This window comes from Chelonia mydas, chromosome 6 (genome assembly GCF_015237465.2).
Source record: "Chelonia mydas isolate rCheMyd1 chromosome 6, rCheMyd1.pri.v2, whole genome shotgun sequence".
NCBI lineage: Eukaryota > Metazoa > Chordata > Testudines > Cheloniidae > Chelonia > Chelonia mydas.
The window spans coordinates 2,272,226-2,299,512 of NC_051246.2; the positions used below are offsets into that span (position 1 = coordinate 2,272,226).

The following is a 27,287-nucleotide window of genomic DNA, read 5'->3' on the forward strand; positions in this document are numbered from 1 at the left end:
CCCCCTTCCATCGGGATGCCCCCCATCTGTCCCTCCTCTGTTCACCCAGCAGTGAAACCCTCCACTGTCTGTGGACAGTGTGAGATGGAGATGGGAGAGGATCTGAGACCTATCATCAATACCCGCATGCCTGAGTCTGCAGAGAGCCTGACCCTATTGCAATGAGAAGGGAGAGCTGCCCTGAGTGTGACTGAGAGGAACACTGGCTGAGTCTGCAGAGAGCCTGAGCTGATTGCTTGGAGAGGTGTGAACTGCCCGATATGTGACCCACATGGCAACACTTGCTACATCTCCAGAGAGCCTGGGCTGATTTCACAGAGAGGTGTGAACTGGCACAAGTGTAACTGGTGCAACGACGCTGCCGGAGTCTGCAGAGAGCCTGAACTAATCACTTGGAGAAGAGGGGCACTGCTCCAAGGCACCTCTAGGGGGCAGTGTTTGGACATGCAGATCAAGGATGTTTGGGATTGGATCACTAGAAGATGGGCACTCTAAGTGGGGTAGGGTTTATAGGTAGCCCCTCCTACAGCTCCACAGTGCCCCTTGTGTGTGACTGCATATATGGACGCTGCACCCCCATCACGTGTGGTCAAAAATAAAATGGTTTTGCATCAAACTCTGCTCCCGGGTTCCCAGCTGGGTTCAATGGACCCCTGAGGAACGCCTATTGTGTCTGCGAGAGCTGCAGCCTCTGACAATCCCTGCCCCATCTGTTCCAATGGGGGACTCATCAATGTCACAACCCTTCCAGCCTCAGCTTCCACCGCTACATTTTCAGATTTGGGCGGATGCCAAGCTGAAATCCTGCCCCCCCCCCCCGATGTGCCCTCAGATGGTCCTTAGGGTAGCTTTAGGGTTAGTCCTGGGACCCAGCTCTATCCTGTGCACCACTTTGTTTACTCAGGTCAGTGCTGTGGAGGGTCCCTCCCAGGTTTATCCAGCTTTGGGCTCTCACTCTTCTTTCCCCTAGCATTGTGGGACCCGAGCAGGCCCCGCTTCTAACAGTTTCCCCACATGACCTTACAGAGAACCATAGAGCTGTGGGGCTGGAAGGGACCTCGAGAGGTCACCTAGTCCAGCCTCTTGTGCAGAAGCAGGGCCAAGTAAATCTAGATGAGCCCTGACAGGGGTTCGTCCAACTTGCTCTTAAAAGCCTCCAGTGACGGGGATCCCGCAACCTCCCTGGGAAGCCTGATCCGGAGCTGAACGACCCTGAGAGTTAGATCGACCCGGGTAATGGATCCCTAGAATCTCACCAAGCTGTTGAAACACTTTGGACTCACAGCTCCACCCATGAGCTGTGCATAACTTACCTGGGAGCCCGCACCTGGTGAGGATTCATTCCCTGGGACCTCGGCTACCGTCCCAGCCTCTGGATTTCTTAGGGGCCGGTTTGTGAAGGTGTCCATAGCGACTAGCCAATGCTCCCCTCTAGATTCTGTCTCAGGCAAAGTCCAAACCACGTCAGCAACATCGTGCCCCGTCGGTGCCCCCACAAGATTATCTCCACGTTGGGGCTCTGCTTCTCTCAAGCCACCTCACATTTCCTGCCTCCGTTTTCTACATCCACCCAGCAGAAATTCGCCTTTCGCTTGGCTAAGGTTTTTGCAACCCCGAAGTGTCCAGTAACTTTCAGATCATGGCATGACCCTTTTCAGGGTATCTGGTACAATCAGTTGATCCCTGGACTCATCACCCGCTGGCTCTTCACCTCTATCACTAGAGGGTAGCATAGAGCTCCTTGCCCCACAAATTGCAAAATGTTTTGATGATCAATTTTACCTCCATTTTATGAAAGAAAAAGTACCAGGGAGCCCGGGGACACACCCCCATTCCCCTCCCAAAGCTGGAGACAGAACCCAGGAGTCCTGGCTCCCTACCCCCCTTCTCTAACCCACTAGACCCCACTCCCCTCCTAAAGCTAGGAATAGAACCCTGGAGTCCTGGCTCCCAGCCCACCAGACTTCCCTCCTCTCCCAGAGTGCATGAGAGAACCCAGGAGTCCTGGCTCCCAGCCCCACCTACCAGTGGCTATTAATAGCCTCTGGCTACACCCCTCCCATGACTGGGAGCCAATCTCCTTCGGGGTCAGAGCCCAGCTGCTGGGCAGGAGGAAATAGAAACCAGCTGAGGTTTTACTTTCATTTCCCCAGAATTAAATCTTGGACACTGGCAGAGCGAGCTGTGGGTCAAGTAACAGATGGGGGCTGCTCCCCGCAGTCTATTCCCCTGGGGGGCAGGATCGCCCCCTCCAGTCGACACCTCCCCTTCCTTTGGGGGTCTGTGATTCTCTCTCGATCCTCTTTTAGCTAGCAATATGGCCAGCACCAGCAGTGAGGCCAGCCAGGAGCACAGCGCCCCCCATGAGCCGGCCCCACATGAGCCCTGGGTTGGGACAGCCCAGCTTAGCCTCTGGGGAGCAGAGCAGACAGCCCCGGGTTGAAGATGGGGGGTGACTTGGGCCGCGTGAGTTGGTGGGTAAGAACCGCAGGACAATGGCACAGACCTGCCTAGGGAGGGTCAAGGAAGCTCCTTCACACTGGAGGGTTTTAAAAGGAGGCTGGAGCCACCTGTCAGGGATGGTTCAGACACAACAAATCCTGTATCTCGGCAGGGGGTTGGACTAGATGACCCTTGCGCTCCCTCCTAGCCCTGCGGCTCTCTGATGAGAAGCCCCCGGCACTTCTGAGCCCGGGCCCTTGTCTCTCCTCCCCTCCGCTGTGAGGCCCAGAGGTTTGCAGCCGAATCGGCAGCAGGATGGTTCCCCATGCTGACCCTGGGTGATTTATCTGACATCCCAGCTGTTTCTCTTCGGCGGAGAAATCAAGGCGAGGAGCCAGGCCTGCTCTTTGCTGCAATCGCCTTTCTGGGATGCCGTCCGGGGCTATATCCGGAAGTCCAGACACAGACATGTCAATTCTCAAACCAGACGGGACCGTTGTGATCACCTCGCCCGAGCTCCTGTGCTTGGTGCCCACGGGTGGCCAGGGCTCTGGGGTCAGAATCCCCCCGGCTGGCCCGTTCTTCCGCACCTCAGTGACGGCAGCCCCCTGCTCCCCTCTACTTCCAGGGACCTGCCCCCGCCACCCATTTCCCCAGAGTGGAAACGGAGGCGTCACAGGCCGTCCCAGCTGCTGGAGGCCAATGGGAGGGAGAGCAGCGTGGGAGACTGCTGGCAACCGCGGGGGGCATCAGAGAGATTTCCTGCCCCCGCAGCAGTTTGGTGGCAGATGGGGAAGTGGTGGGGGGGAAGAGGAGTACATGGGGGGGAGCTATAGAAACATCCCCCACCCCCGAGCGCAGTGGCTTTATCATTTGCCCTTCAGTCGCTCCTTCACTTGTGCCCCATCCTTCAAAAGTCCACAGCCTCACCCCCCACCCCACCTCCACCCCTGGCTGACACATCCCTGCCCGGGCTCGTAGTCAGTCTCTGCAGCACCTGGAGTGACGGGGGCCCTGATCTCAGTCAGGGGGGTCTGTGCAGGATCTACCACAGAAGCACAAGGGGCTGGTTCCCTTGTCTGCCTAGGCGAAAGATCTTTGCCTAAGCAAGTTTCTCACCTATATTCAGTTCCAGAGCCTTCAACGCCCCCACCCTTGGTTGAAGGACCCATTTTTCTCAGCATGCAAGGGCTCTGTTCCCTTCTCTGTGAGTGTAGTGATGGATGCCAAAGGTGGCTTCTCTCCTGGCTTATATCTCCCAAAGTTCAACGAGCTTGTTTCAAGAGGCAGGATGGCCTCAGGCTTTTCTTCCTTCCTGGGGGGCTTTCCTTCCTCCTGTGTGTAAATGGGGCTTCCATTGTTTTGATTCTACCAGGCTTAATTTACATAGGAGACAGGTACATAGGAGTCCAGTCTGTCCCCCGGCCCCCAGTCCTATCTGGGCGGGAAACTTTCTCCCAGTTTAGCCACAGACTTTAAAGCATAATATCATTAAGTATCCATATTTCCTCATATAGTGTTTATACAGACATTTCACAATGATATTAAGCACCAGGAGGTCATTAGCTTTCAGAAAAGACCTCACGCCATACCCTTTTCTAATGCAGCAAGATTGTACCCAATCAGTTAATTCAGTTGGTTATCACACAAGGTTCAGACCAATAAACCTTTGAAATGGATCCTTCGGAAAAGTAAAACCCAGATGGAGCTTCTCTCTCCTGCTGGGTGTAGACACCAGGCTGTCTTCTCCCCACTTGTCAGTGTGAGGTTTGCCTCCACCCTTGTTAGCTTGATAGGTCTGTACACTGCTTCTGTGTAAACTGAGGTAAACACACAGTCCTTCCCTTAGGAGCAATCTGTTTAACTCCCCCGAATACACCTGGTATGAACATACTTTAGGTACCATCCAGCATATCTCCATAATTCTTAGCACCCATCGCATACATACATCACACAAGGGTATGAACGATTACATAGTTATTAGTTTTCAAATGATATCTCATAAGGGGTATTTTGCACAAAGATTGTTACCACAGTGTGTAGGGTGTGAATACCCAGGCCTAGTGCCACAGGTGAGATGGTCTATTTGCACAAAGGGAGAGGAAGTGCTGGTGTGGGATGGGGACCCAATCTAAGAGGGGTCACAGGGTCATCCACAGAAGTATAGTGAGGAGAAGGATCCTGGGGATTATGGCAGAGGAATGGGCACTGTTTGAAGGAAAGTTCACTACCGTGAAAGTCACACCAGGCACGTTCTTTTGTATCCACTCATTGTGGGCATTCGGGCGGTTGTAAACCCCAGGGTAACCGTCAGCAACGCTGGTTACCCCATTCACTGTCATCGTCAGTAACCAGCTCACAATCCCACCAAGGTACCAGGTCCCATTCTGTTCGCACACCAGGGGTCCCCCGAAGTCACCCTAGAGACAGGGAAAGAAATAGGATTTGAGGGTGGGGTCCAGCCTCCTTCGTCCACAAGATCAGTGGTGGATTCTCCATCTCTCGATGGTTTCACATCCCCGCTGGCTGCCTTTCTGGGAGATGCTTTACCCAGACACAAACCTTGGGGCTCAGTGAAGGGGTAACTGGGTGCAGTTGTGGGCTGGGTTATACAGTAGGCCTGACTGAATGGGCTGATGGACCCTGCTGACTTTATACTCTATGGCGCATCCTCAAGCCAAGAGGTGCCCTGTCTAACTCTGGGGAATGAACTCAGGGCTCAGCCCCTCCATCCATGCCCACTGTTTGGTGGATCCCCCCGAAACACAACACCAAGTCAACAGGGACAAGGAGCCAGGAGCAATGAGGGCCCTTATCTCACTGGGGATTTGGGCTGCGCCCAGCACAAAGGGAGGTCTCCAGATGTCAGTCAGAGAATCTCACCGGAGCAAAGCCTTTATAGCCTTCCATGTACCCGGCACACAACATGTCCTCTTTGATGGGGCTGTAATCCGCAGGCTTTTTTAATGCTTCACGGAAGCGACTGTTGCAGACCTTGGAGTCTACGGTGAGCACCTCCACCTCCTGCAGCGTCTTCGATAGGGAAGAACTTACTGGAACGAAAGGCCCGAGGGCTGGGTAACTCATGGGGCATGAGTGGAAGTCACATATAAAGCTATCACGTTAAAGCTCTATACAAGGTTCCCAGCTCTGGCAGGGGAGCAGCGTCCAGTGTGTTATCACACGGCAGGTCTGAGCCAGGACTCCTGGGTTCTATCCCCGCCTTTGGAAGGGGAGGGGGGTCTAATGCAGGGGTTCTCAATGTTTTTCTTTCTGAGCCCCTCCACAGCTCAGTTGTGCCAGGGCCAGCTTTAGAGAGTAGCACGCCCAGGGGCACTGGGAAGCTAATTTGCTCAGGCTTTGGCTTCAGCCCCTGGTGATGCAGGGTGTTGCTCCATTCAGTTTTGCTCCTCTCAGTTTTACAGGCCCAAACTGATTTAGGAGCCTAAGTCTTATTATAGACACTGGGGCCAGATTGTCAAAGGGATGTGGGCACCTATGGAAACAGGAAGGTGTCCAGTGGGGTTTTGAAAAGCTCCAAGGCACCTACAGCAGCTGGCACTTTGGAACCTAAGTCTAAGAGAGCGTCAATGGGAGTTAGGCACCTAACCTGCACAGCTACGTTTGACTATGCCATTAGGAGCCCATCTTCACCATTAGGTGCCTAAATCCCTTTGACACTCAAGGCCTGTAGGTTGCATTTGAACATGCTGAGCCTTGTGTACACACAGTTTGCCCTGGTTTTGTTCAATGGGTTTAAATCTCTGAGCAGATGCTGCTCAGTTCCAGGTCCGGGCTACACACATGGCCATGAGGATACCACTAGGTGTGTGATTTGACAACGTTGGGTACCAGCTGATGGGCCGCCTCTGACACTGCTTCCTCTTGGTCTAGAGCCGGCAACGGTAAATAGACAGGTGCCAACTACACCAGTAGGAGTGGTTTGAAACCCAGATTAGGTCACATGAATGCGTACACACATACACGCACCCCCCTCCCCCGCCCCATATTTGAACATCCTTTCCTTGTGCCAGGAATTGAATCCCCCATTGAATCCCTGCAGCCACTAGATGGCAACATTGCTCACCCGCACACCAGACTGAAGCCATACCCTCTTTGTGTAAACCCAGGGAGTGGCTAGTTTTAGTTTAGCTGAAACCTGCTCTGAAATGAGTTAAGGCAACATGGGCTGACACAGGTTTAAAGTAAAATAAGAGCATCCCTACGGCCTGAGGTACTGCAGTAACTAGATTGCATCTGAACCTCACACCTAAAAAGGGTGCATAACTGTGTAAACTACAGAGCTGCAGCTACACCAGTGTCTAACCATATAACGGAGCCTGCAGAAATGCAAATGATTATAACCAGGCTCGTCAGAATTGAAATCTTATTTTTTTAAATAATTTTGATAGATGATACCGATGCTGAGTTTTAAGATTTTTGATTCAATTTTTATCGATTTAAATTTTCACAGCTGTGCAAAATTCTGGGTTTTCAGCTAAGTTCTGCAGTTTCATGTACATTGGCCAAAGCGGACAGTCTCTACGCAAAAGAGTAAATGGACACAAATCAGACCTCAAGAATTGTAACATTCAAAAAACCAGTCGGAGAACACTTCAGTCTCCCTGGACACTCAATAACTGACTTAAAAGTGGCCATTCTTCAACAAAAAAACTTCAAAAACAGACTTCAATGAGAAACTGCAGAACTGGAATTAATTTGCAAACTGGACACCGTCAAATTAGGCCCGAAAAAACACTGGGAGTGGCTGGGTCGCTACAAAAAGTAATTTTCCCTCTGTTGATACTCACCCCTTCTTGTCAACTGTTGGGAATGGGCCACATCCACCCTGATTGAATTGGCCTCGTTAGCACTGACCCCCCCACTTGGTAAGGCAACTCCCATCTTTTCATGTGCTGAGTATTTATACCTGCTGTGACAGGGTCAGGCCAGATGGCTACAGGAGAGTGTTTTGTTTTTTTTTAACCAGGGGACAGCACGAATGCAGTCCCCCACTACCACAAATTATGCAGTCAAGTTTCCCGCATTTGGGGAAATCGCAGGGGTCAGCACACTCGCAGTGCAATGGATGAGCCTTGCCCTGGGAGAACCACCTTCGTGACCATGGTATCTCCCCTGCCAGGTAAGTGATAGAAGCCAGATGTATTAGCCCCAGATTAAGCAGGTCCTTTTCCCCTGGGTAAGGTAACAGGGGCAGTTCCAGAACAAGAAGGATCTTGGTGGAACAAATTCAGGCAGGCTAATTAGGACACCTGGAGCCAATTAAGAAGCTGCTAGAATCAATTAGGGCAGGCTGGCTAATCAGGGCACCTGAGTTTAAAAAGGAGCTCACTTCAGTTTGTGGTGTGTGTGTGTGAGGAGCTGGGAGCAAGAGGCACTAGGAGCTGAGAGTGAGAACTCGGACTGTTGGAGGACTGAGATGTACAAGCATTATCAGACACCAGGAGGAAGGTCCTATGGTGAGGATAAAGAAGGTGTTGGGAGGAGGCCATGGGGAAGTAGCCCAGGGAGTTGTAGCTCTCACACAGCTGTTCCAGGAGGCACTCTAGACAGCTGCATTCCACAGGGCCCTGGGCTGGAACCCGGAGTAGAGGGCGGGCCCGGGTTCCCCCCAAACCTCCCAACTCCTGGTCAGACACAGGAGGAGTCAACCTGGACTGTGGGTTCCACCAGAGGGGAAGGTCTCTGGGCTGTTCCCCGACCCCCATGGTGGATCAGCAGAGACTGCAGGGATTGTTCTTCTTCCTTTTCCCCATGCTGGCCAGTGATGAGGGTAGCTGAGTGAATGGCCGGTTTGAGCCACTAGCAAAAGTGGCCAAACTGGGGGCTGCCGTGAACCTCTGAGGCAAGCAAATCCGCCAGTAAGCGCAGGACCCACCAAGGCAGAGGAGGAACTTGGTCACACTGCCTACTGTATTTTTCTCTCCATGCATCTGACAAAGTGGGGTTTAGCACACGAAAGCTTCTGCCCAAATAAATGTGTTAGTCTCTAAGGTACCACAAGGACTCCTCGTTGTTTTTGTACAATTGTATAATTGGACCTTTTTCAAGGTATAACTGTGGCTGTATAGCTGTACAAGTGTATAATTATTTAACCATATAACTGCGTCTGTAGAATCCCATACGGTATAATTGTACCGATATCATTAGATAGAACGGTGACCATATAACCATATAATTGTACAACTGTATAACTGTACCTGCATAACTATGTAACTGTACAATCCTATAACTGTAAAAAATAGAACCACACCTGTATAAAAACATAACTCTGTAACCATACACCTCTGGCTGTATAACCATGAGCGTAAGAATTGCCACCCTGGGTCAGACCGGTGATCCATCTATCCAGCAGTGGCCAATGCCGGACGCTTCAGAAAGAATGAACAGAACAGAGCAGTTTTGAGTGATCCATGCCCTGTTGTCCAGTCCCACCCTCTTGCAGTCAGAGGTTTAGGGACACCCAGAGCATGGGGTTGCACCCCTGACCATCTTGGCTAATAGCCACTGATGGACCTACCCTCCATGAACTTATCTCCTTTTTTTTGGAACCCAGTTATGCTTTTGGCCGGCACAACTTTCTCTGGCAAAGAGTTCCATCGATTGGCTATGTTTTCTATCAAGAAATACTTCCTTATGTTTGTTTTAAACCTGCTGCCTGTTAATTTCATAGGTTCTTGTGTTATGTGAAGGGGTAAATAACACTTCCTTATTCACTTTCTCCACACCAGTCATGATTTTATAGACCTCTATTGCACCCCACCATGTAACTGTGTAACAATGGCTGCATAGCCATCTAATTGTAACGGTGCCCGAATAATAATTAGTCCTGCCATGAGTGCAGGGGACTGGACTAGATGACCTCTCGAGGCCCCTTCCAGTCCTACAGTTCTATGATTCTATAACCAAGTAACTCTCAGTTCATCTGTGAACATATGAGGCTGCCATCACCCGGCCTGTAACCTTCACCTGGTGCTGGGTTCTTCCCCTGCTCTTCCCCTCTCTAATGCCTACAAGTTTTACTCACTTTGTGGTAAACGGGTTCCCCAGCCTGTCACTCAACAGGGTGTCCCAGCCGGCACACGAACGGAGGCATCAAGCAGACACACGGGCTGATGGTGGCCGTGAGCAAAATCAGACTCTCCAGCTCCACCAGGGCAATGTCGGACTGGTGAGGGGCACTGTCAAAACTGGGATGGAGGATGATCCGCTTCACCGATGAGAACGTCTGGTTGTGGGTCTGATCGAAAATCTGGTTTTCACCCAGCTGCACCCGATACGCTGAATTGACCCCAGGTCTGAATACAGGAAAACGCCATTGGGGAACAGCGGCACAGTGATACCACAGGGGGATTGCTTGTGTGGCGCTGAAATGCAGCCACCTCTGGGTTAGGGCAGCTGGGAAACAGCCACACATAACGCCACATGGGGATGGCTCACAAAGTGCTGAGATTCAGCGACCTTTGGAGTGGAGCGGCTGGGGAACAGCCACACAGTGATGTTGCACACCAGGAAGCCAGTGAAAAGGGAAAGGGAATTTTTCCAGAGCAGCCGCGGTCACTGTCTCTGCCCTGCCTGGGGCACTCACGGATCGAAGCAATGAGCTCCTGACACCACCCAGCTCTCAGAGATGAGCGAACCGCCGCAGATGTGGAAGCCGTTTTGCTGCACGCTGACCTGCCAGGGCCAGGCCCCGTCCTTCGCAGCCTGACCATTCAAGATGCGCCCTGAGACCAAACGCTTGCCACAGCCTGGGAAGAAAAGAGGGAAACGGGCATTATCCCCGGGCAAGGGAGCTAAAGTGGGGAGAGTGTAAATAATTACAAATACTACCTGACAATAAGAGACCAACTCGTTCCCCTCCTAGAGCCTGGGATAGAACCCGGAGTCCTGGTTCCCAGCCACACTCTGGTTCCACATGTCCAGGGCAGGTAACACTGGCGTTTTACTCTGGATACTTTATTTGTCTCATTCTAACTCCCATGAGCACTGTGAAACTTTTCAGGGTGACCCACAGTGTCTGGGCTGCACAAAAACCTCCTGCTGCCAGTGGGGTGGTGGGGAGGGGAGCCTTGACAGTGCCCAGCAGGGGCAACTCTCCCTGCCACCAGCTGCTGGCCTCCCAGGTGCTCTGTGAGCCCTGCTCGATCCCTCTGCTGGGGGAAATTTACACACCTGACCCCGTTACACTCCAGTGCCCAGTCCCCTGCTTTCTGCACACCCGCCATGAGCACCGATCTGCTGCCTCCGTGGAAACAGTACGCCCCCAGTTCCCTGCTTTCCCCTCAGTTCAACCCTCTCCTTAGCACCCGGCACTTGGACGTGTCTACAGCAAAACCAAGCTGAAGTTGATTTAACAGAGAATCAAAATAAAGTGAAGGAACAGGATGTGGAAACATAAAGCTATGAGTAAAAGAAAAACATAAAACACAATCTACAGCCTGTACCTGTTAGCAAAGTACTGTCCTGTCTACTAAGATGTTTCTCACCCAATGGGTAGTTCTTCCAGCGCTTGTCCAGCCCTTAAAGATGGGACCCACAGTTCCTGGGACCCGCCCTTCCCCCCCCCTGCACCTTTCTGTAATGGGTAACCACATGGACCATCTTCTTCTCTTATCCAATCACAAGCTATTGCCTTTTAGCCCAGGGTGTGGGGAGACATCTCTTCTGAGCACTCTCTGGGGGTTCATTTGTCTTTGTGACTCTCCAGCCTGCATCTTGTCCGGACAGTAAACAGAGGCTGTCTCCATGGGCATCCACTTTTCAGACTTCCCATCATTTTTGGAAGACAACAGCCTACGTCACCAAGCTCTAAATTCGTTCCCCACACAAACGTCTCACAATAATTTGACAATCAGCTGAGCCTCAGAGTCCCCATGAGTCCCCTTCAATGTGCGTGGTCAGGCACAGAGATAATGTCCCTGCCAGCATGTGGCTGGGTGAGTTTGGGCACGTCTATGTTGCAAGCGCTTAGGGAGCGAAGAAAGAGCAGGCAGCGGTGGGATTATTGGTGGTTGGGGTTACCACGGAGGTTAGGTTAAAGATATCATGGGACTGGGGACAAGGCCACTTAAATATAAAAGTGCTTTTTACATAGGCCAATTAAATACATTAACAGAAGCCATCTCGGTAAAACTTTAACTCATCCTGTCTTCATTCTGCCACTAGGTGGGAAAGAAAGAAAGAAAGAAAGAAAGAAAGAAAGAAAGAAAGAAAGAAAGAAAGAAAGAAAGAAAGAAAGAAAGAAAGAATTGGAAATGAAATCAAATGAAAACTAGACAATGAACTTAACCTCCCTGATAAATTTTGTTATAACCCCAATGATAACCTTCACCCAATGATTCCCTTAACCCTAACCCAACGATAACCTTAACCCTAACCCAATGATACCACCTTGTCCCCCTGCTCTAACACACGAGACCCCACTCCATTTGCGCAGCCAGGATAGGACCCAGGAGTCCTGGCTCCCATCGTAATTTTCATCCCAAATGACCAGGGCAGGTAACGCTGGCATTTTGCTGTGGATGTCTGACCTGCCGGATTCTGACTCACTGGAGCACCCATGGAGCAAACAAAGAGAAAAGAAAGCTATGACTGTGTGTCTGTGGGGAAGGGGGGTGATACAGTCATTCCTGGTGTCTGACACGCTGTGTCTGAGGGAATGTGTGCCAATAGCTTCACTCACAGTTCTGAGGCCCTTCCCCGCAAGCCAGTATACCTCTCCCCTCCCCATGGGAGGTAGGGCCCCGTTTCCCATCTCCACTCCACCCCACACTCACCCAGCGCCAGGCTCGTCACCAAGAGTGCTATGGCCAGGAGGGAGCAGAGATGCCTCATGATCCAGCCTCGCCTGGTCCTGTCTTGGCCAATCCAGCAGGTTCCATTGCTCTGACCAAAGCCCGGCTGGGGAACGAATGTACCAGGGCAGGTTTTTATAGACACGGCTCCTGCCTCCGCCCTCCCCAGATCGAGAGAGAACAGGTGTGACCCATCCCCTCATGAGCCACTCAAGGAACCAAGTGCTGCTAAATTCTGCCTGTGAACAGGGTGCGACCGTTCTCAGTCTGCTCTACCTGGAATTGCCCTGTTAACGGGCGTCCTGGAAAACCAACAAAAAAGTGCAACAATCAAGGTTTATGGTGGGGAGGCCCATTGTGATTTTCACTTCCCTGTTTTGTTAGCAACTGAATGTGCCAAGAATAGCTGGTCAAGGACAGTGCTCCAGCAAAGCTAAGGTTGTAATGGGGGTAAGGTTAGCTTAGGGGGGTTCATAGGTTCTATGGTGAGAAGGCACCATTGTGATCAGCTAATCTGACCCCTGCTATAACACAGGCCAGAGACATCTCGTAATAACCACAGCAATCAGCTCAATCTCAGAGACCCCACACATCCCTTTCATTGTACACGGTCGGGTACAGATATAATACCCCTGACAGCATGTGGCTGGGTGAGTTTGGGCATGTCTGTATCACAACCACTTCGGGCATGAAGAAAGAGCAGACAGGGCTAGCATTATTATGGGGTTGAGAGTGCCATGGAGATTAGGTTAAGGTTATCATAGGGTTATCATCAGGGCTAGGCCTAGGTTAATATAAAGGGGGATCGGAAATTCAAAAAAGAGAACTCTGCATCCCATTAAAATCACAAGGCTAATTCTGGGAGGCAGAAAAATCTGGATTCCCTTGCAATTCATGGGCATAGTCCCAGGGCACTTAAAGATCAAAATATTATTTACATAGGTCAGTTAAGTTGATACAAGCCATCTTGGTAGAACTTTAACTTCTTCATTCTGCCACTATGTAAGAAAGAAAGAAAGAAAGAAAGCCCACATTTCAACTCAGACCCTCACCCCCCTGATAACTCTCATGCTATAAGATCCTGACCTCATTATAACCTTAACCCTATGATAACTTTAACCCCTGTCCCTAACCCCAATGACACCACCTGATCCCTCCTGCGCTAACCCCTAGACCCCACTTCCATCCCACAGCTGGGATAGGACCCAGAATTCCTGGCTCCCAGCCTCATTCTCATTCCACATACCCAGGGTAGGTGACGCTGGCTTTTCGCTGTGTGTCTTACCTGTTTGATTCTGAGCACCCTGGGCACCTAGGGAGTGAAGAAAGAGAAGGGAAAGATATTAGGATGTTGGGGGTGCCATTGCTGGGGTCTGACACAATGTGTCTGGGGGAATGGGTGCCAGTACTTTCACCCACAATTCTCAGGCCACGCCCTCTTGAAACTATCCTTAGCAACAGTTAAAAATCTTTGCAGAGTCACTCTTCAGATTGCCCTCTGTAGATTCCAGAGTCCACAATCCCCATTGATCTGAATGGGGTGGCTCAGGAGTGAATGCAGAACTAGGGGCTAGATTTACAGGGGCATCTATGAAGGATGAAAGGGTTGGATCCCTCTGTTATTAACTAGCCCAATTCCCTCTCCTGCAAGCCCATATCTCTCTCTCATCCTGGGGAAGTAGGGCCCCGTCTCCCATCTCCACTCCACCCCACACTCACCCTGCACCAGGCTCATCGTCAGCAGTGTTGTGGCCAGGAGGGAGCAGAGGTGCCTCATGATCCAGCCTTGCATGGTCCTGTCTTGGCCAAACCCAGCTGGCTCCATCGCTCCAACCAAAGCCGGGCTGGGAAACGAATGTGCCGGGGCAGGTTTTTATAGACAAGGCTCCTGCCTCCGCCCTCCCCAGATCGAGAGAGAACAGATGCGACCCATCCCCTCATGAGCCACTCAAGGAACCAAGTGCTGCTAAATTCTGCATGTGAACAGGGTGTGACTGTTCTCAGTCTGCTCTACCTGGAATTGCCCCATAAACGGGCGTCCTGGTAAACCAACAAAAAAGGTTTACAGTGGGGAGGCTCATTGTGATTTTCACTTCCCTGTTTTGTTAGCAACTGAATGTGCCGAGAACAGCAGGTCAAGGAGAGTGCTCCGGCAAAGCTAAGGTTGTAATGGGGGTATGGTTAGAGTAGGGGGTTCATAGATTCTAAGGTGAGAAAGTACCACTGTCTGGGAAGGTGACTGGGAGGGTGAGTTATAAATAGGGGATTGCTAAGCAGCATGCTGGAGGCCGGGTGTCTGTGCAAGCTAAGATAATCAGCAGCACTCTCATGCTGGCGACAACCGACAAGATGAACCAGGACTGTAGAGATCAGGGTCCACACGCGTGTGGAAAGGGCGCGTTGCACAGGGGCTGGTCCTGCAACGTCCCCCAGCCAATCCCCAGAGGGGTGATGCAATGTCCAGCATATGCAATGTGATTGGTAAGTGGAGATAAAGGAAGAGGTTTGCTCTTCCACCGTTACTGTTATGGTTTCCTCCCCACTCTGAACTTTGGGGTACAGATGTGGGGACCCACATGAAAGACCCCTAAGCTTATTTTTACCAGTTTAGGTTAAAAAACTTTCCCAAGGCACAAATTGTTTTTTTTGTCCTCGTACGGTATTGCTTCCACCACCAAGTGGTATAGACAAAGATTCAGGAAAAGGGCCACTTGGAGTCCCTTGTTCCGCAAAGTATCCCCCCAAGCCCTTTCACCCCCTTTTTTGGGGAGGCTTGAGAATAATATACTAACCAATAGGTTAACAAAGTGAGCACAGACCAGACCCTTGGGTTTTTAAGGACACTAAAAAACCATTAGGTTTTTAAAAGAAGAACTTTATTATAAAGAAAAAAGAAGCACCTCTGTAAAATCAGGATGGAAGGTAATTTTACAGGGTAATAAAAAGATTTAAAACACAGAGGATTCCCCTCTAGGCTCAACTTCAAAGTTACAAAAACAGGAAGAAAACTCCCTCTTAGCACAGGGAAAATTCACAAGCTAAAACAGAAGATAACCTAACACTTTTTTTTGCCTTTATTTACAATTTTTGTAATCTTAGATGCTTATTTTAGGTAAAGTTTTAGGAGATGGTTTTTCCTGCCCTGGTCCCTCTCTGTCCCAGAGAGAACAACAAAGAGAGCACAAACAAAACCTCCCCCTCCCCCGCCCCCGCCCCAATTTGAAAGTATTTTTTTTCTTATTGGTTCTTTTGGTCAGGTGCCAACCAGATTATTTGAGCTTCTTAACCCCTTACAGGTAAAGGAGGGATTTTAGGCTACCCTTAGCTGTATGAGTATGACAGTTACCTATTGCTGTGATGTTGGGAGTTCCTGTCCCAGACCTGCAGCAGAGCTCTGCAAAAGCGCATCTCTCTCACCAACAGAGGTTGGTCCAGTAAAAGATAGGACCTCACCCACCTTGTCTCTGGATTTAGCCGTGCAATGGCAGAGCGCAGAGAACAACTCTTGTGTCAGGCCTGCATGGACCCCTCGCCAGAGATTGGGGTCCCCGTCGTGCCAGGCACTGCACAGAACCCGGCTCCCCATGTCGTAGATCAGGGCCCTTGTCATGCTGGATGCTACACAGATCCCCCTGGCTGAGATCAGGGCCCCATTGTGCAGGGCGCTGCACAGATACACGGTACGAGACAGTCCCAGCCCTTGCAATATAAGACAGAAGACACCAGCTGCAGACAGACAGACCAGCAGGCAGGGAAGCACCATGGACCAATGATACAATGTTGGCCACTGTGGCAGACTTTGTTCTCTCTTTGTTCACTGTCACTCACCCACCGCCCTGGTAGAACTTCCCCGCTGGACACTCACTTGGCTGTGGTGTGAGGGTCTCAATACACCAAGCCCCACGGGCTTTAATCCTTCTGTGGTTGAACAGAGTCCAGGAACAGCCCCTGGCTGGGTCCCCAGGTGCCCCTCAGGGGGCAGATCGTCAGTCTAGCACCCCCTGAGAGCTGAGAGCCAGCGGTCCCACTGCCCAGCCCCTGGGGCCAGTACTGAGCCCTCAGACTGCCCTGTAGCTTAAACTCACGCTCTACTGATGTCCCCTTTGTGTGGACACTGTGAGTTTCCCGTTTAACTCCTTAGAGTCATGGGAAGCAGACAGATAGACAGACAGACTTGGATTCTGAAACAAGTTGCTCTTGACTGAGACAGCGCCAGAGATACATGGAGCTAGAAAAGGCACAAACACAGCTCCATGCAGTTCCCTGCCTCAGTTTCCTCCCTGCTCTGGAGAGGAGTTTGGGTGTAGGTGAGAGTCATTCCTGGAGTTCAGCTCCCCGCTGTGGATTGCACTCCTTCTGCAGCATGTGTTCCCCTTCCTAGGAGCCCAAAGCTTCCTGTGTCGGGTTTATATTGTCCCTGCTCTGGTGGGGAAGAGGTTACAGGGTGACTTGATCTCAGTCTGTAGGAACAAATATTTGATAATGGGCTCTTCAGTCTAGCAGGCAAAGCCTAACAAGATCCAGTGGCTGAAAATTCAAGCTAGCCCTAGTCTACACTCCAGAGTTGGGTCAACGTGATCGTTCCCCTCTATTTGACATTGGTGAGGCCTCATCTGGAGTACTGTGTCCAGTTTTGGGCCCCACACTATAAGAAGGATGTGGAAAAATTGGAAAGAGTCCAGCAGAGGGCAACAAAAATGATTAGGGGTCTGGAACACATGACTTATGAGGAGAGGCTGAGGGAACTGGGGATGTTTAGTCTACGGAAGAGAAGAAGGAGGGGGGATTTGATAGCTGCTTTCAACTATCTGAAAGGGGGTTCCCAAGAGGATGGCTCTAGACTGTTCTCAGTGGTGGCAGATGACAGAACAAGGAGCAATGGTCTCAAGTTGCCGTGGGGGAGGTTTAGGTTGGATATTAGGAAAAACTTTTTCACTAGGAGGGTGGTGAAGCCCTGGAATGCGTTACCTAGGGAGGTGGTGGAATCTCCTTCCTTAGAAGTTTTTAAGGTCAGGCTTGACAAAGCCCTGGCTGGGATGATTTAGTTAGGGATTGGTCCTGCTTTGAGCAGGGGGTTGGACTAGATGACCTCCTGAGGTCCCTTCCAACCCTGATATTCTATGATTACATTGATTACATTGACCTATTTATGGAGATGTCTACACTACAGTGTTCCTCCCACTGCTTTAACTTGCCCGCTACGCCAACCTCATAAAAGCACCTCGGCGAGAGGTGTAGCGCTTAGGTTGACTTAGGGCGATGCAGTGTCAGTGTGGACACTGTGTTGCTTACATTGACCTAAGTGGCCTCCAGGCAGCAGTGACAGTCAGCCAGTACACCACCGTATGGCATGCCAGCAAGAGCCCCGGGCCCTTTAAATTGCCGACAGAGCCCCACTGCGAGAGCCCTGGGATAGCGGCCGCGGGGCTCGGGCGGCGATTTAAAGGGCCAGGGGCTCCCGGCTGCCGCTACTGCAGCGGCATCCCGGGCCCTTTAAAGCTCCACCAGAGCCCGGGGCTCTGGGGTAGCGGCGGCAGCTGGGAGCTCTGGGGGTGATTTAAGGGGCCCGGGGCTCCCAGCTGCTGCTACCATAGCCCTAGCCCCGGGCCCTTTAAATCCTGATTTAAAGGGCCTGGGGATTTGAAGACCCTACCTCTTCTGGTAGAGGCCCTGTCCCCTCCTAAGGACTCCGGAGTACTGGTACGTCCTTGAAGTTACTTTCACCCCTGCCTCCAGGAGATGTCTCATAATGCCCCACGGTGACAACTCTGGTCACTGTTTTGAACTCTGCTGCCTGGTGGCCAGACACACTGGCACACAGCTGTTTGCTCGGTGTGGAGAGCTCACATAGCTACCGCCCCGCTGAGCACGCTGGCTCCAGGCAGGAAATCCGCCCCTGCCTGGGTTACACGGGAGATGATGGATCTCCGGGTCGGTGGGGAGAGGAGGCGTGGAGTCACCGCTCCGCTCCAGCCACAGGACCTTTGGCATCTACGGCCAGATGGCTCAGGGCATGGTGAGGAAGGGCTCTGTAGGGACGCGACAGCAGTGAGGCGTAAAAATCAAGGAGCAGCGGCAGGCATAGCAGAAGGCAAGGGAGGCCAACCATCCTTCTGGTGTGGAGCCACAGATGTGCCACTTCTACGAGGAGCTGCATGTATCCCCGGCGGTGGCCCCACCCTGATCGTCAAGCACCCCCTGGATACTTCGGGGGACCTGGAGGGAACCCTGAGGACAACGTGCTTGTGGAGGAGAAGGAGGAGGAGGAGGGACAGGCAATAGGGAGATTCAGGGGCAGGGCAAGCCGGAACCTCTTTCCGAGTTCTGAGCAGTCTAGCCACTCCCAGCCGTCCAGCTCTGGCGAGCCTGGTGCACGGGAGGGAACATCAGATAAGTACTCAGTTTGCTTCAATATTTCAGGGACGCTTCTGTTCATTTACTACTTCTTTAATCAAGCTAACGAGATAGTGAAATGACCAATAAAGGTACAGTTGCTGACTGCGTCTCATTCCCCAGTAACGCTAGTGTAACCCTTCTGCCCATCAGAGTTGGCAGCAACAATATCTAGGGGATCCATTCCAATAACACAATGCAAACCGGCTCGAGCCCCCACCCAGTGACCTGGGACAAATATATACCACCCCCACTGGGCGCCTCCAAGAGGCAATACTTCCCCTCTCGCAAGCACATAGTCTGAGTGTAGCAAAAGCCTTTTAATAACAGAGAGAAACAATGTGGCATTATGTTGGGGAAACACCACCAACAGGATTCATAACACAACCCATGAGCAAAAACCCACCCCAAGCAAATTGGGGCGTGTCCTCTCCCTTGGGTTCTTGAGTCCAGCAACCCGAAATCACCCAAAGTCCCAAAAGCCCAATGACCCAAAAGTCTCTTTCCCTGGTCAGGGAGCCCCAGAATTCAAAAGTTTATCTGCAGAGCTTTACCTCCCAACCTGGGTGGAGATGGGGGGGAGGGAGGGAAGAGAGGTAAGGGGCACCTTACATGATCTGAAGCTGACCACCCCACAGCTCCATAGGCCTTCGCTCCGCTCCACCAGCCATCCCAAGAACTGCTTCGCTCAGCTGCCCACCAGCAGCTGCCGCCGTCCCACAAACTGCTCCACCAGCCTGTCCACAAGGCACTCCAGCCGGCCCACAAACTGCTCCACAATATATCTTCAGGCTCCCCCACTACTTAACACAACGCTCAGTGATTTCAGCTCTTAGTCAGTTCAGCTCTTTGGTGAATTCAGCTTGTAGTAGGGGAGCCTCAGTGCTGGTGCACCATTAGCCCAGAGTGAACACAGCAGCCTGTAACTAGACTCCTAATGGAATCAAGATTAGCTCTGATATTCTACAGTGGAGAGAGGAGAAAGTGCAACTAGCATATAATGCCCTCAACAAGAGGCCCATGCTACCAAGTATTAATACTTATCCCCAGCCTCTCTCCCTCCACAGAGTTTTGGAACCCATGACCCTTGCCTAGCGAGTGCTACTTAGTTGATGGTGAGTCCCTCCATCCTAACAAAAGGCCAAGTACAGTTCCAAGCACAGTTCCCATAATCAGGGTAATAACAATGTATTCTTCCTGCCCCAATAACAGAGACACTGGGGATCCCACAGCAGCCAAAGTGACCATTTGGGCAGCTATGGCCTCATTCTAGGCGGGGTGGGTGTGCCTATGCAAATGAGATCGGCCCCTGAAGTTCTTTTCCACAACTTGCCACACCTCACCACCAGATGTCAGGGTGGAGCTCATCCTGACACTGCTTACATCAGGTGTGTGGGGGGGGGGCCTGCAGAATACTTTGTTCATGTGCCCCAGGGTGTTCCATGAAAGCTTCATAGAGATCGCGAGGGAACTCTCCTGGAAGGAATCTGCAACGCTCTGCCAAAGGTTTCTTGGGAAGGCTGCCTTGTTTCTTCCCCCAGGGTAGGACGTGTTGCCAAGCCACTGAGCAATGACTTCAGCAGGCATCATTGCAGCACACAGGCTAGTAGGATATGGACCTGGTCTGCAGCTAGATGCATGCAGGAGCTGCTTCGTGCGGCCTCGGTTACCATCAGGAGCGAGATATCCGCTACGATCACCACCGCTTGTGGAAAACACTGCCAGTATTCAGTACAATAGCTCTATCCGCTTGTACCGATACCGCAGTGCTACCCCCCGCATCCCAACTCTCCTCCTCCCCGCCCCCCAGGCCATGTTCACCGTGGCTGCGGCTGCCACCGTGCTCTGAGTCCCAAAGGAGAGTGAGAAAGTTGTTTGGATCAAGGGGTGTAAGTGCACGGACAATAGTTGCTCTGTCCATTGTTGCTTTAGCAGATGCAGAGGTGGCCTTGAGGGTCTCTTCATGCACCCCGACGGAGCGGCTGGGCCAGATAAGGAGGAAGAGGAAGAAGAGGACAAAGGAAGACGTATTCCAGGAGCCTCTGGTGCTTCGGTGAGCAGAGGGCATGGAGGGTGGCGCCCAATGCAGAATGCTGGGGTGGAGTGCTTGGGGACGGCTGCAGCCCCGGAAGACACAGGGAATGGGGGAGTGTAGGGAGGTCCCGGATTGCTGTTTCTGCTCTAACTAAGCTCTGTATGATTGGAATATTCAGACAGAATTCAAACAAACCTCAAACACAGGCATTTGTTTCAGAGAGAGATTCTTTACGTTTGTATCCAGTGTTTCGTTGTCGAGCGCTGTCACTCACATGCAGCAGTCGGCAGAATGAGGTGTGATTCTCCCCCCCCCCCGCCTCCCCAACGCCATTTCTCTTTATATCAGGACTTGTGCCCCTGTGCAAAGAGGAAAGGATTTGATCCCCTTTGCTTATGACTTCTCTGAAGCAACTAGCTCTTATGCAATCAATTGTAAACACATTTCAGTAGCACTACTCCACATGGGCGGCGGGTATAATAGGCTCCGCCTCTCCCCCTCCCTGCTCTGCCCCTTCCCCGAGGCCCCCACTGCCCGCCGCCACCTGGTTAGTCCCTCCTCACTCCTCCCCTCCACTCCACCCCCCCCCGGAGGTTCCCACTGCTCTCCTCTCCTCACCCCTCCTCCGCCGTGAGACCCCTCCCGCCACGTCCTTCCCTCCTCCATCCCCCTTCCCCACGAGACCGCCCCACTCACTGCGTCCCTCCTCACCCCTCCTCATCATTCCCCACAATTGTGAACATTTAAATCATTAACCATCTTAAAAATACTTAAAAACAAACATCCGCATTATCCGTCCAAATGCTCCGAAAATCAAAATCAGATTCTGCCAAGCCTATTTATGCCGCTCAGGGGTCTTTGCTTTGGAGTTTCCAGGTGCAGGTATTTAGTCGACAATGGGTTTTTCTCCAGTCACAGTGTCCAAGGGATGGATTCCAGGTGGGTCATTTTAAATTCCCTTCATGCCAAGTATTTCCTAGGAAACCCACTTCAGACGTATTGTCCCACAAAGCCCTTTGAAGTTCCGAAGCCTTCCCAGATATTGCTTTAGTCAGGCCTGGTCTACACTTAACATTTTGATCAAGCTACATTGCTCAGCGCTGTGAAAAAACTTGTGCCCTGAGCTCTGTAGCTTGGTCAGCCTAACCCCCCGCAGAGACGTAGGTAGGTTGACGGGTGAATTCTTCTAGCTTCTGCCTCCTAGAGGAGTTACACACAATTCCACAACGACACAAACCTACCTGCGTTTGAAGTACAATGCCCCCCCTAAAGGTCTTAAATGGAAGCCAAGAAGGTTAATTTCATAAGGTTTGTCCAGGATACTGCAGGACATCGCCATAGCTGTCACACCAGGTGCTGGGAGTTGGGGAGTACGACAGCTGCCTTTCATTCAGGAAAAAGGTCAAACTTGGAACCCAGACCTGAAAACAGAGGAGTCATTTCTTCTCCAGCCCCAGAATCAGACGGACGCACACATTAACAGAGCGCGGCTGAGAGGACCGGGTTAATCAGCACTCCCAAGCTGTCACCCTCCTATGCCACGGGCACCGCACCGGAATAGAGGACACCTGAGCGGGCCGGGTGGAGGAGCCCTTTCTATCTGCCACCCTCATAGGCCGCAGGTTCTGCACGTCCCTAGCCCTGCTTTCACGTTACTATGGCTCTGGTCGTAACCCACTTGATGAACAAATCCCACGGGATTTTTGGGCGCTGCAGGGATCTTTAGCTTAGGGATGAGGAGCGTCGCTGCAGAGCGAATGAGGAAGACAAAAAAACACCCACCAGGGGAAGACAGAGAGAGAGAGAAGCAACCAGCTTAACCATGAAAGTTATTTATTGCCAGGTAATAACCTGGGGAGCCAAACAAACAAAACAGTGATCATATTAAATCTAACTTAAATTTGATTATAAAATTCAGGTTTAGAAAACTATAACTGATCACACAAGTGACATGGTCAATGTGCGTGGCGGGCGAGGAAGGCCTGGTGTGGGATGGGGTCTCACTCGAGGAGAGGGGTCAGAGAGTCAGCCGCACAAGCACAGCAAGGAGAAGGAGCCTGGGGATTGTGGCAGAGGGACCAGCACCATTCCAAGTGATGCTGCTAGATAGACGGAGACTGCTCGGTGTGAAGTTCACCACTCTGAAAGTCACACCAGGCACATTCTTCTGGATCCAATCGTTGTGGGCATTCGGGCGGTTGTAGACTGCAGGGTAACCGGGAGAAATAGTGCGTACCCCATTCACTTCTTCCGCCCATGACCAGCTCACAATCCCAGCAAGGTACCAGGTCCTGCCTTCTTCACACACCAGGGGTCCCCCAGAGTCACCCTAGAGACAGGGAAAGAAATAGGGTTGGAGGAGGGACCAGCCTCCATTGTCCACAAGGGCCGTGTTGGATTCTCCATCTATTGATGGCTTCATATCCCACTGGCTGCCTTTCTGGGAGATGCTTTACCCAGACACAAGTCTCTGGGCTCAGGAAAGGGGTAACTGGGTGCGGTTGTGGGCTGGGTTATACAGGAGGTCAGACTGAATGGACGAACCCTGCTGACTTCATACTCTTATGACGCATCCTGAATTCCAAGGGCTGACTTGTCTAAACACTGGGGAGTGAAATCAGGGCTCAGCCCGTCCATCCAGGCCCACTGTTTGATGGGTCACCCCCCCGCCCCCCGACACACAACACCAAGTGAACAGGGCGAAAGGGCCAGGAATAGTGGGGCCCCTGATCTCAGTCAGAGAATCTCACCCAGGCAGTCCCTTTATAGCCTTCCATGGACCCAGAACACATCATGTCATCTTTAATGGGGTTGTCACCCTCAGGCTTTTGTAATCCTTCCCGGTAGCGATCATTGCAGACCGTGGAGTCTATGGTGAGCACCTCCAGCTCCTGCAGAATCTCCGCTAGGGAAGAATTCACTGAAATGAAAGGCCCGAGGGCAGGGTGACTCACATGGCATGAGTGTTTTAAAATTTTGAGCCTTGTCTACACAAAGTTGGCCCTGATTTGGTTCAGTGGGTTTTAATCTCAGAGGAGATGCTGCTCAGTTCCAGGCCAGCGCTACACACATGGCAGTAAGGATATAACTAGGTGTGTGATTTGATAGTGCTGGATGCCAGCTGGCGGCCACCTCTGACACTGCTTCCTATTGGTCTAGAACCGGCATCGGTAAATATACTGGTGCCATCTACACCAATAGGAGTGTTCTAAAACCATATTAGGGCTCACATACAACCCCCCAACCCCCAAATATGAACATCCATTCATTGTGCCGGGAATTGAATCTCCCAAGTTGACCTGCAGCCACTAGATGGTGACATTGCTCAAACACACACACACGCACAAAACAGATTGAAGCCAAACTGGTGCACTGTCTTCGTGAAGCGTAGCCCTGAGAGTGGCTATTTTTAGGTTAGCTTAAACCTGTTCAGAAATGAGCTAAGATAAAATGGGACGACACAGGTTTAAAGCAAAATAGGAGCATTGGCACGGCCAGAGATACTGGAGTAACTAGATTGTGTCATAGGGCATGTCTACACTTACCGGTAGATCAGCGCTGCTGCAATCGATGCAGCGAGTGTCGATTTAGCGGGTCTGGTGAAGACATGCTAAATCGATGTAAGAGCACTCTCCCATCGATTTGTGGACTCCACCTCCCCGAGAAGCATACGGGAAGTCAACGGGAGACGCTCTCTCGTCGACATAGCACAGTGTAGACACCGCATTAAGTGGATCTAACCACATTGACTTCAGTTATGTTATTCATGTAAATGAACGTGTGTAACAGATTGATTTAGCGCGGTAGTGTAGACCAGCCCTTAATATCACACTTAGGAAGGGTGCATAACTGTGCGTTTAGAATCACAAGCATAGAGCTGCAGTTACATCACTGTCTAACTGTATAAATGTGCCTGTAGAACTGCATATCTGTATAACTAGGCTTGGCAGAATTCAATTTTTCTTTTACTTTTTTATAATTTTGATGACTCATATTGATGTTGGGCTTTAAGAATAGGTGAAGGGGTAAATAACATTTCTCCAGTCCCTTTCTCCACACCAGTCATGAGAGTATGGACATATATCATATCCCCACCTGTAACTGTGTATGTGTACAATCGTAATGCTATGCCCGTATAACCATATAACAGTGTAACCATGGCTGTATAACCATGTAACCGTGTATCTTTCAGTCTATCTGTGTACATATGGGGCTACAAAATCACCCAGCCTGTTACCTTCATCCGGTGCTGGGACCTTCCCCTGCCCTTCCCCTCTCTAACAGCTACGAATCTGCCTCACCTTGTGGGAGAGTGTTCCCCCAACCAGTCACCCAGCAGGTGTCCCCAGCGGGCACACGGACGGAGGCATCAAGCAGGCACACGGGCCTGATGGAGGCCGTGAACGCAACCGGCTTCTCCAGCTCCACCAGGGCGATGTCGGCAAGGAAACTGTTACTGTTGTAATTGGGATGGGGGATGATCCGCTTCACCGATGAGAATGACTTGGTTGGGGTCTCACTGGCAATCCGTTTTTTACCCAGCTGCACCCGATATGCTGAAATGGCTGCAGACCTGGATGCAAAATATCCAATTTGGGAACAGTTGCCCAGCAATGCCTCACAGGGACAGCTCGCCTGGCACTGAGATGCAGGCAGCTCTGGGGTGGAGCGGCTGGGGAACATCCACACAGGGATGTTGCACACCAGGAAGCCAGTGGAACGGGAGAGGGAGTCCTTCCAGAGCAGCCGTGGTCACTGTCTCTGCCCTGCCTGGCATACTCACGGATCGAAGCAATGAGCTGCTGACACCACCCAGCTCCTAGAGATGAGCGAGCCGCCGCAGATGTGGAAGCCATTTTGCTGCACGCTGACCTGCCAGGGCCAGGCCCTGTCCTTGGCATCTTGACCATTGAAGATGCGCCCTGAGACCGAACGCTTGCCACAGCCTGGGAAGAAAAGAGGGAAACTGGCATTATCCCCGGGCAAGGGATCTAAAGTGGGGAGAGTGTAAATAATTATAAATACTACCTGACAATAAGAGACCAACTCGTTCCCCTCCTAGAGCCTGGGATAGAACCTGGAGTCCTGGTTCCCAGCCACACTCTGGTTCCACATGTCCAGGGCAGGTAACACTGGCGTTTTACTCTGGGCACCTTACCTGTCTCATTCCAACTCCCATGAGCACTGGGACACTTTTCAGGGTGACCCACAGTGTCTGGGCTGCACAAAAACCTCCTGCTGCCAGTGGGGTGGTGGGGAGGGGAGCCTTGCCTGTGCCCAGCGGGGGCAACTCTCCCAGGCACCAGCTGCTGGCCTCCCAGGTGCTCTGTGAGCCCTGCTCGATCCCTCTGCAGGGGGCAATTTACACACCTGACCCCGTTACACTCCAGTGCCCAGTCCCCTGCTTTCTGCACACCCGCCATGAGCACCGATCTGCTGCCTCCGTGGAAACAGTACACCCCCAGCTCCCTGCTTTCCCCTCAGTTCAACCCTCTCCTTAGCACCCGGCACTTGGACGTGTCTACAGCAAAACCAAGCTGAAGTTGATTTAACAGAGAATCAAAATAAAGTGAAGGAACAGGATGTGGAAACATAAAGCTATGAGTAAAAGAAAAACATAAAACACAGTCTACAGCCTGTACCTGTTAGCAAAGTACTGTCCTGTCTACTAAGATGTTTCTCACCCAATGGGTAGTTCTTCCAGCGCTTGTCCAGCCCTTAAAGATGGGACCCACAGTTCCTGGGACCCACCCTTCCCCCCCCCTGCACCTTTCTGTAATGGGTAACCACATGGACCATCTTCTTCTCTTATCCAATCACAAGCTATTGCCTCTTAGAGAAAAAGCTATTGCCTCAAAGAGAAAAGAAAGCTATGACTGTGTGTCTGTGGGGAAGGGGGGTGATACAGTCATTCCTGGTCTCTGACACGCTGTGTCTGAGGGAATGTGTGCCAATAGCTTCACTCACAGTTCTGAGGCCCTTCCCCGCAAGCCAGTATACCTCTCCCCTCCCCATGGGAGGTAGGGCCCCGTTTCCCATCTACACTCCACCCCACACTCACCCAGCGCCAGGCTCGTCACCAAGAGTGCTATGGCCAGGAGGGAGCAGAGATGCCTCATGATCCAGCCTCGCCTGGTCCTGTCTTGGCCAATCCAACTGGTTCCATTGCTCTGACCAAAGCCCGGCTGGGGAACGAATGTACCGGGGCAAGTTTTTATAGACACGGCTCCTGCCTCCGCCCTCCCCAGATCGAGAGAGAACAGGTGTGACCCATCCCCTCATGAACCACTCAAGGAACCAAGTGCTGCTAAATTCTGCCTGTGAACAGGGTGTGACTGTTCTCAGTCTGCTCTACCTGGAATTGCCCCGTTAACGGGCGTCCTGGAAAACCAACAAAAAAGTGCAACAATCAAGGTTTATAGTGGGGAGGCCCATTGTGATTTTCATTTCCCTGTTTTGTTAGCAACTGAATGTGCCGAGAGTAGCTGGTCAAGGACAGTGCTCCGGCAAAGCTAAGGTTGTAATGGGGGTAAGGTTAGCTTAGGGGGGTTCATAGGTTCTATGGTGAGAAGGCACCATTGTGATCAGCTAGTCTGACC

At 51.6% G+C, this 27,287-nt stretch overlaps 3 protein-coding genes and 1 non-coding gene across 4 annotated transcripts; all 4 read right to left on the reverse strand.

Annotated features, from left to right (window-relative positions):
* Positions 1–4,314: 4,314 nt before the first annotated feature.
* Positions 4,315–5,574, reverse strand: LOC122466367 (brain-specific serine protease 4-like). Its single transcript, XM_043549687.1, has 2 exons — positions 5,326–5,574; positions 4,315–4,862 (listed from the first exon to the last, which is right to left on the reverse strand). The coding sequence occupies exons 1-2, from the start codon at positions 5,527–5,529 to the stop codon at positions 4,584–4,586; spliced, it is 483 nt and encodes a 160-aa protein (XP_043405622.1). The 5' UTR covers positions 5,530–5,574; the 3' UTR covers positions 4,315–4,583.
* A 1,855-nt stretch (positions 5,575–7,429) lies between these two features.
* On the reverse strand, positions 7,430–7,593 carry LOC119566530. The gene has a single exon (XR_005225687.1). It is a non-coding gene; the product is annotated as a U1 spliceosomal RNA (small nuclear RNA).
* A 1,881-nt stretch (positions 7,594–9,474) lies between these two features.
* LOC122466152 (serine protease 27-like) lies at positions 9,475–13,995 on the reverse strand. Its single transcript, XM_043548302.1, has 4 exons — positions 13,980–13,995; positions 13,546–13,572; positions 10,052–10,214; positions 9,475–9,761 (listed from the first exon to the last, which is right to left on the reverse strand). The coding sequence occupies exons 1-4, from the start codon at positions 13,993–13,995 to the stop codon at positions 9,518–9,520; spliced, it is 450 nt and encodes a 149-aa protein (XP_043404237.1). The 3' UTR covers positions 9,475–9,517.
* Positions 13,996–22,552: 8,557 nt separating this feature from the next.
* On the reverse strand, positions 22,553–26,807 carry LOC119566234 (serine protease 27-like). Its single transcript, XM_043549688.1, has 6 exons — positions 26,746–26,807; positions 25,847–25,872; positions 25,472–25,634; positions 24,990–25,261; positions 23,439–23,608; positions 22,553–23,017 (listed from the first exon to the last, which is right to left on the reverse strand). Exons 1-6 carry the CDS (start codon positions 26,805–26,807, stop codon positions 22,706–22,708), a joined length of 1,005 nt encoding a protein of 334 aa, XP_043405623.1. The 3' UTR covers positions 22,553–22,705.
* Between the last annotated feature and the right edge of the window lie 480 nt (positions 26,808–27,287).

What these genes read in the sequence shown, in the direction of transcription:
- LOC122466367 (XM_043549687.1), bottom strand. Translation starts at nt 5,529, where the DNA reads ATGAGTTACCCAGCCCTCGGGCCTTTCGTTCCAGTAAGTTCTTCCCTA. An exon ending in GCTATAAAGGCTTTGCTCCG is followed by an intron (nt 4,863 to 5,325) that starts GTGAGATTCTCT and finishes CCCTGTCTCTAG; the next exon opens with GGTGACTTCGGGGGACCCCT.
- LOC122466152 (XM_043548302.1), bottom strand. An exon ending in GGGTGCTCAGAATCAAACAG is followed by an intron (nt 10,215 to 13,545) that starts GTAAGACACACA and finishes TTTTCTTCCCAG; the next exon opens with GCTGTGGCAAGCGTTTGGTC. An exon ending in GGAGCTCATTGCTTCGATCC is followed by an intron (nt 9,762 to 10,051) that starts GTGAGTGCCCCA and finishes TCCTGTATTCAG; the next exon opens with ACCTGGGGTCAATTCAGCGT.
- LOC119566234 (XM_043549688.1), bottom strand. Translation starts at nt 26,807, where the DNA reads ATGAGGCATCTCTGCTCCCTCCTGGCCATAGCACTCTTGGTGACGAGC. An exon ending in GGGGAACACTCTCCCACAAG is followed by an intron (nt 23,609 to 24,989) that starts GTGAGGCAGATT and finishes CTTTCATTTCAG; the next exon opens with TGAATTCTTCCCTAGCGGAG. An exon ending in GCTATAAAGGGACTGCCTGG is followed by an intron (nt 23,018 to 23,438) that starts GTGAGATTCTCT and finishes CCCTGTCTCTAG; the next exon opens with GGTGACTCTGGGGGACCCCT.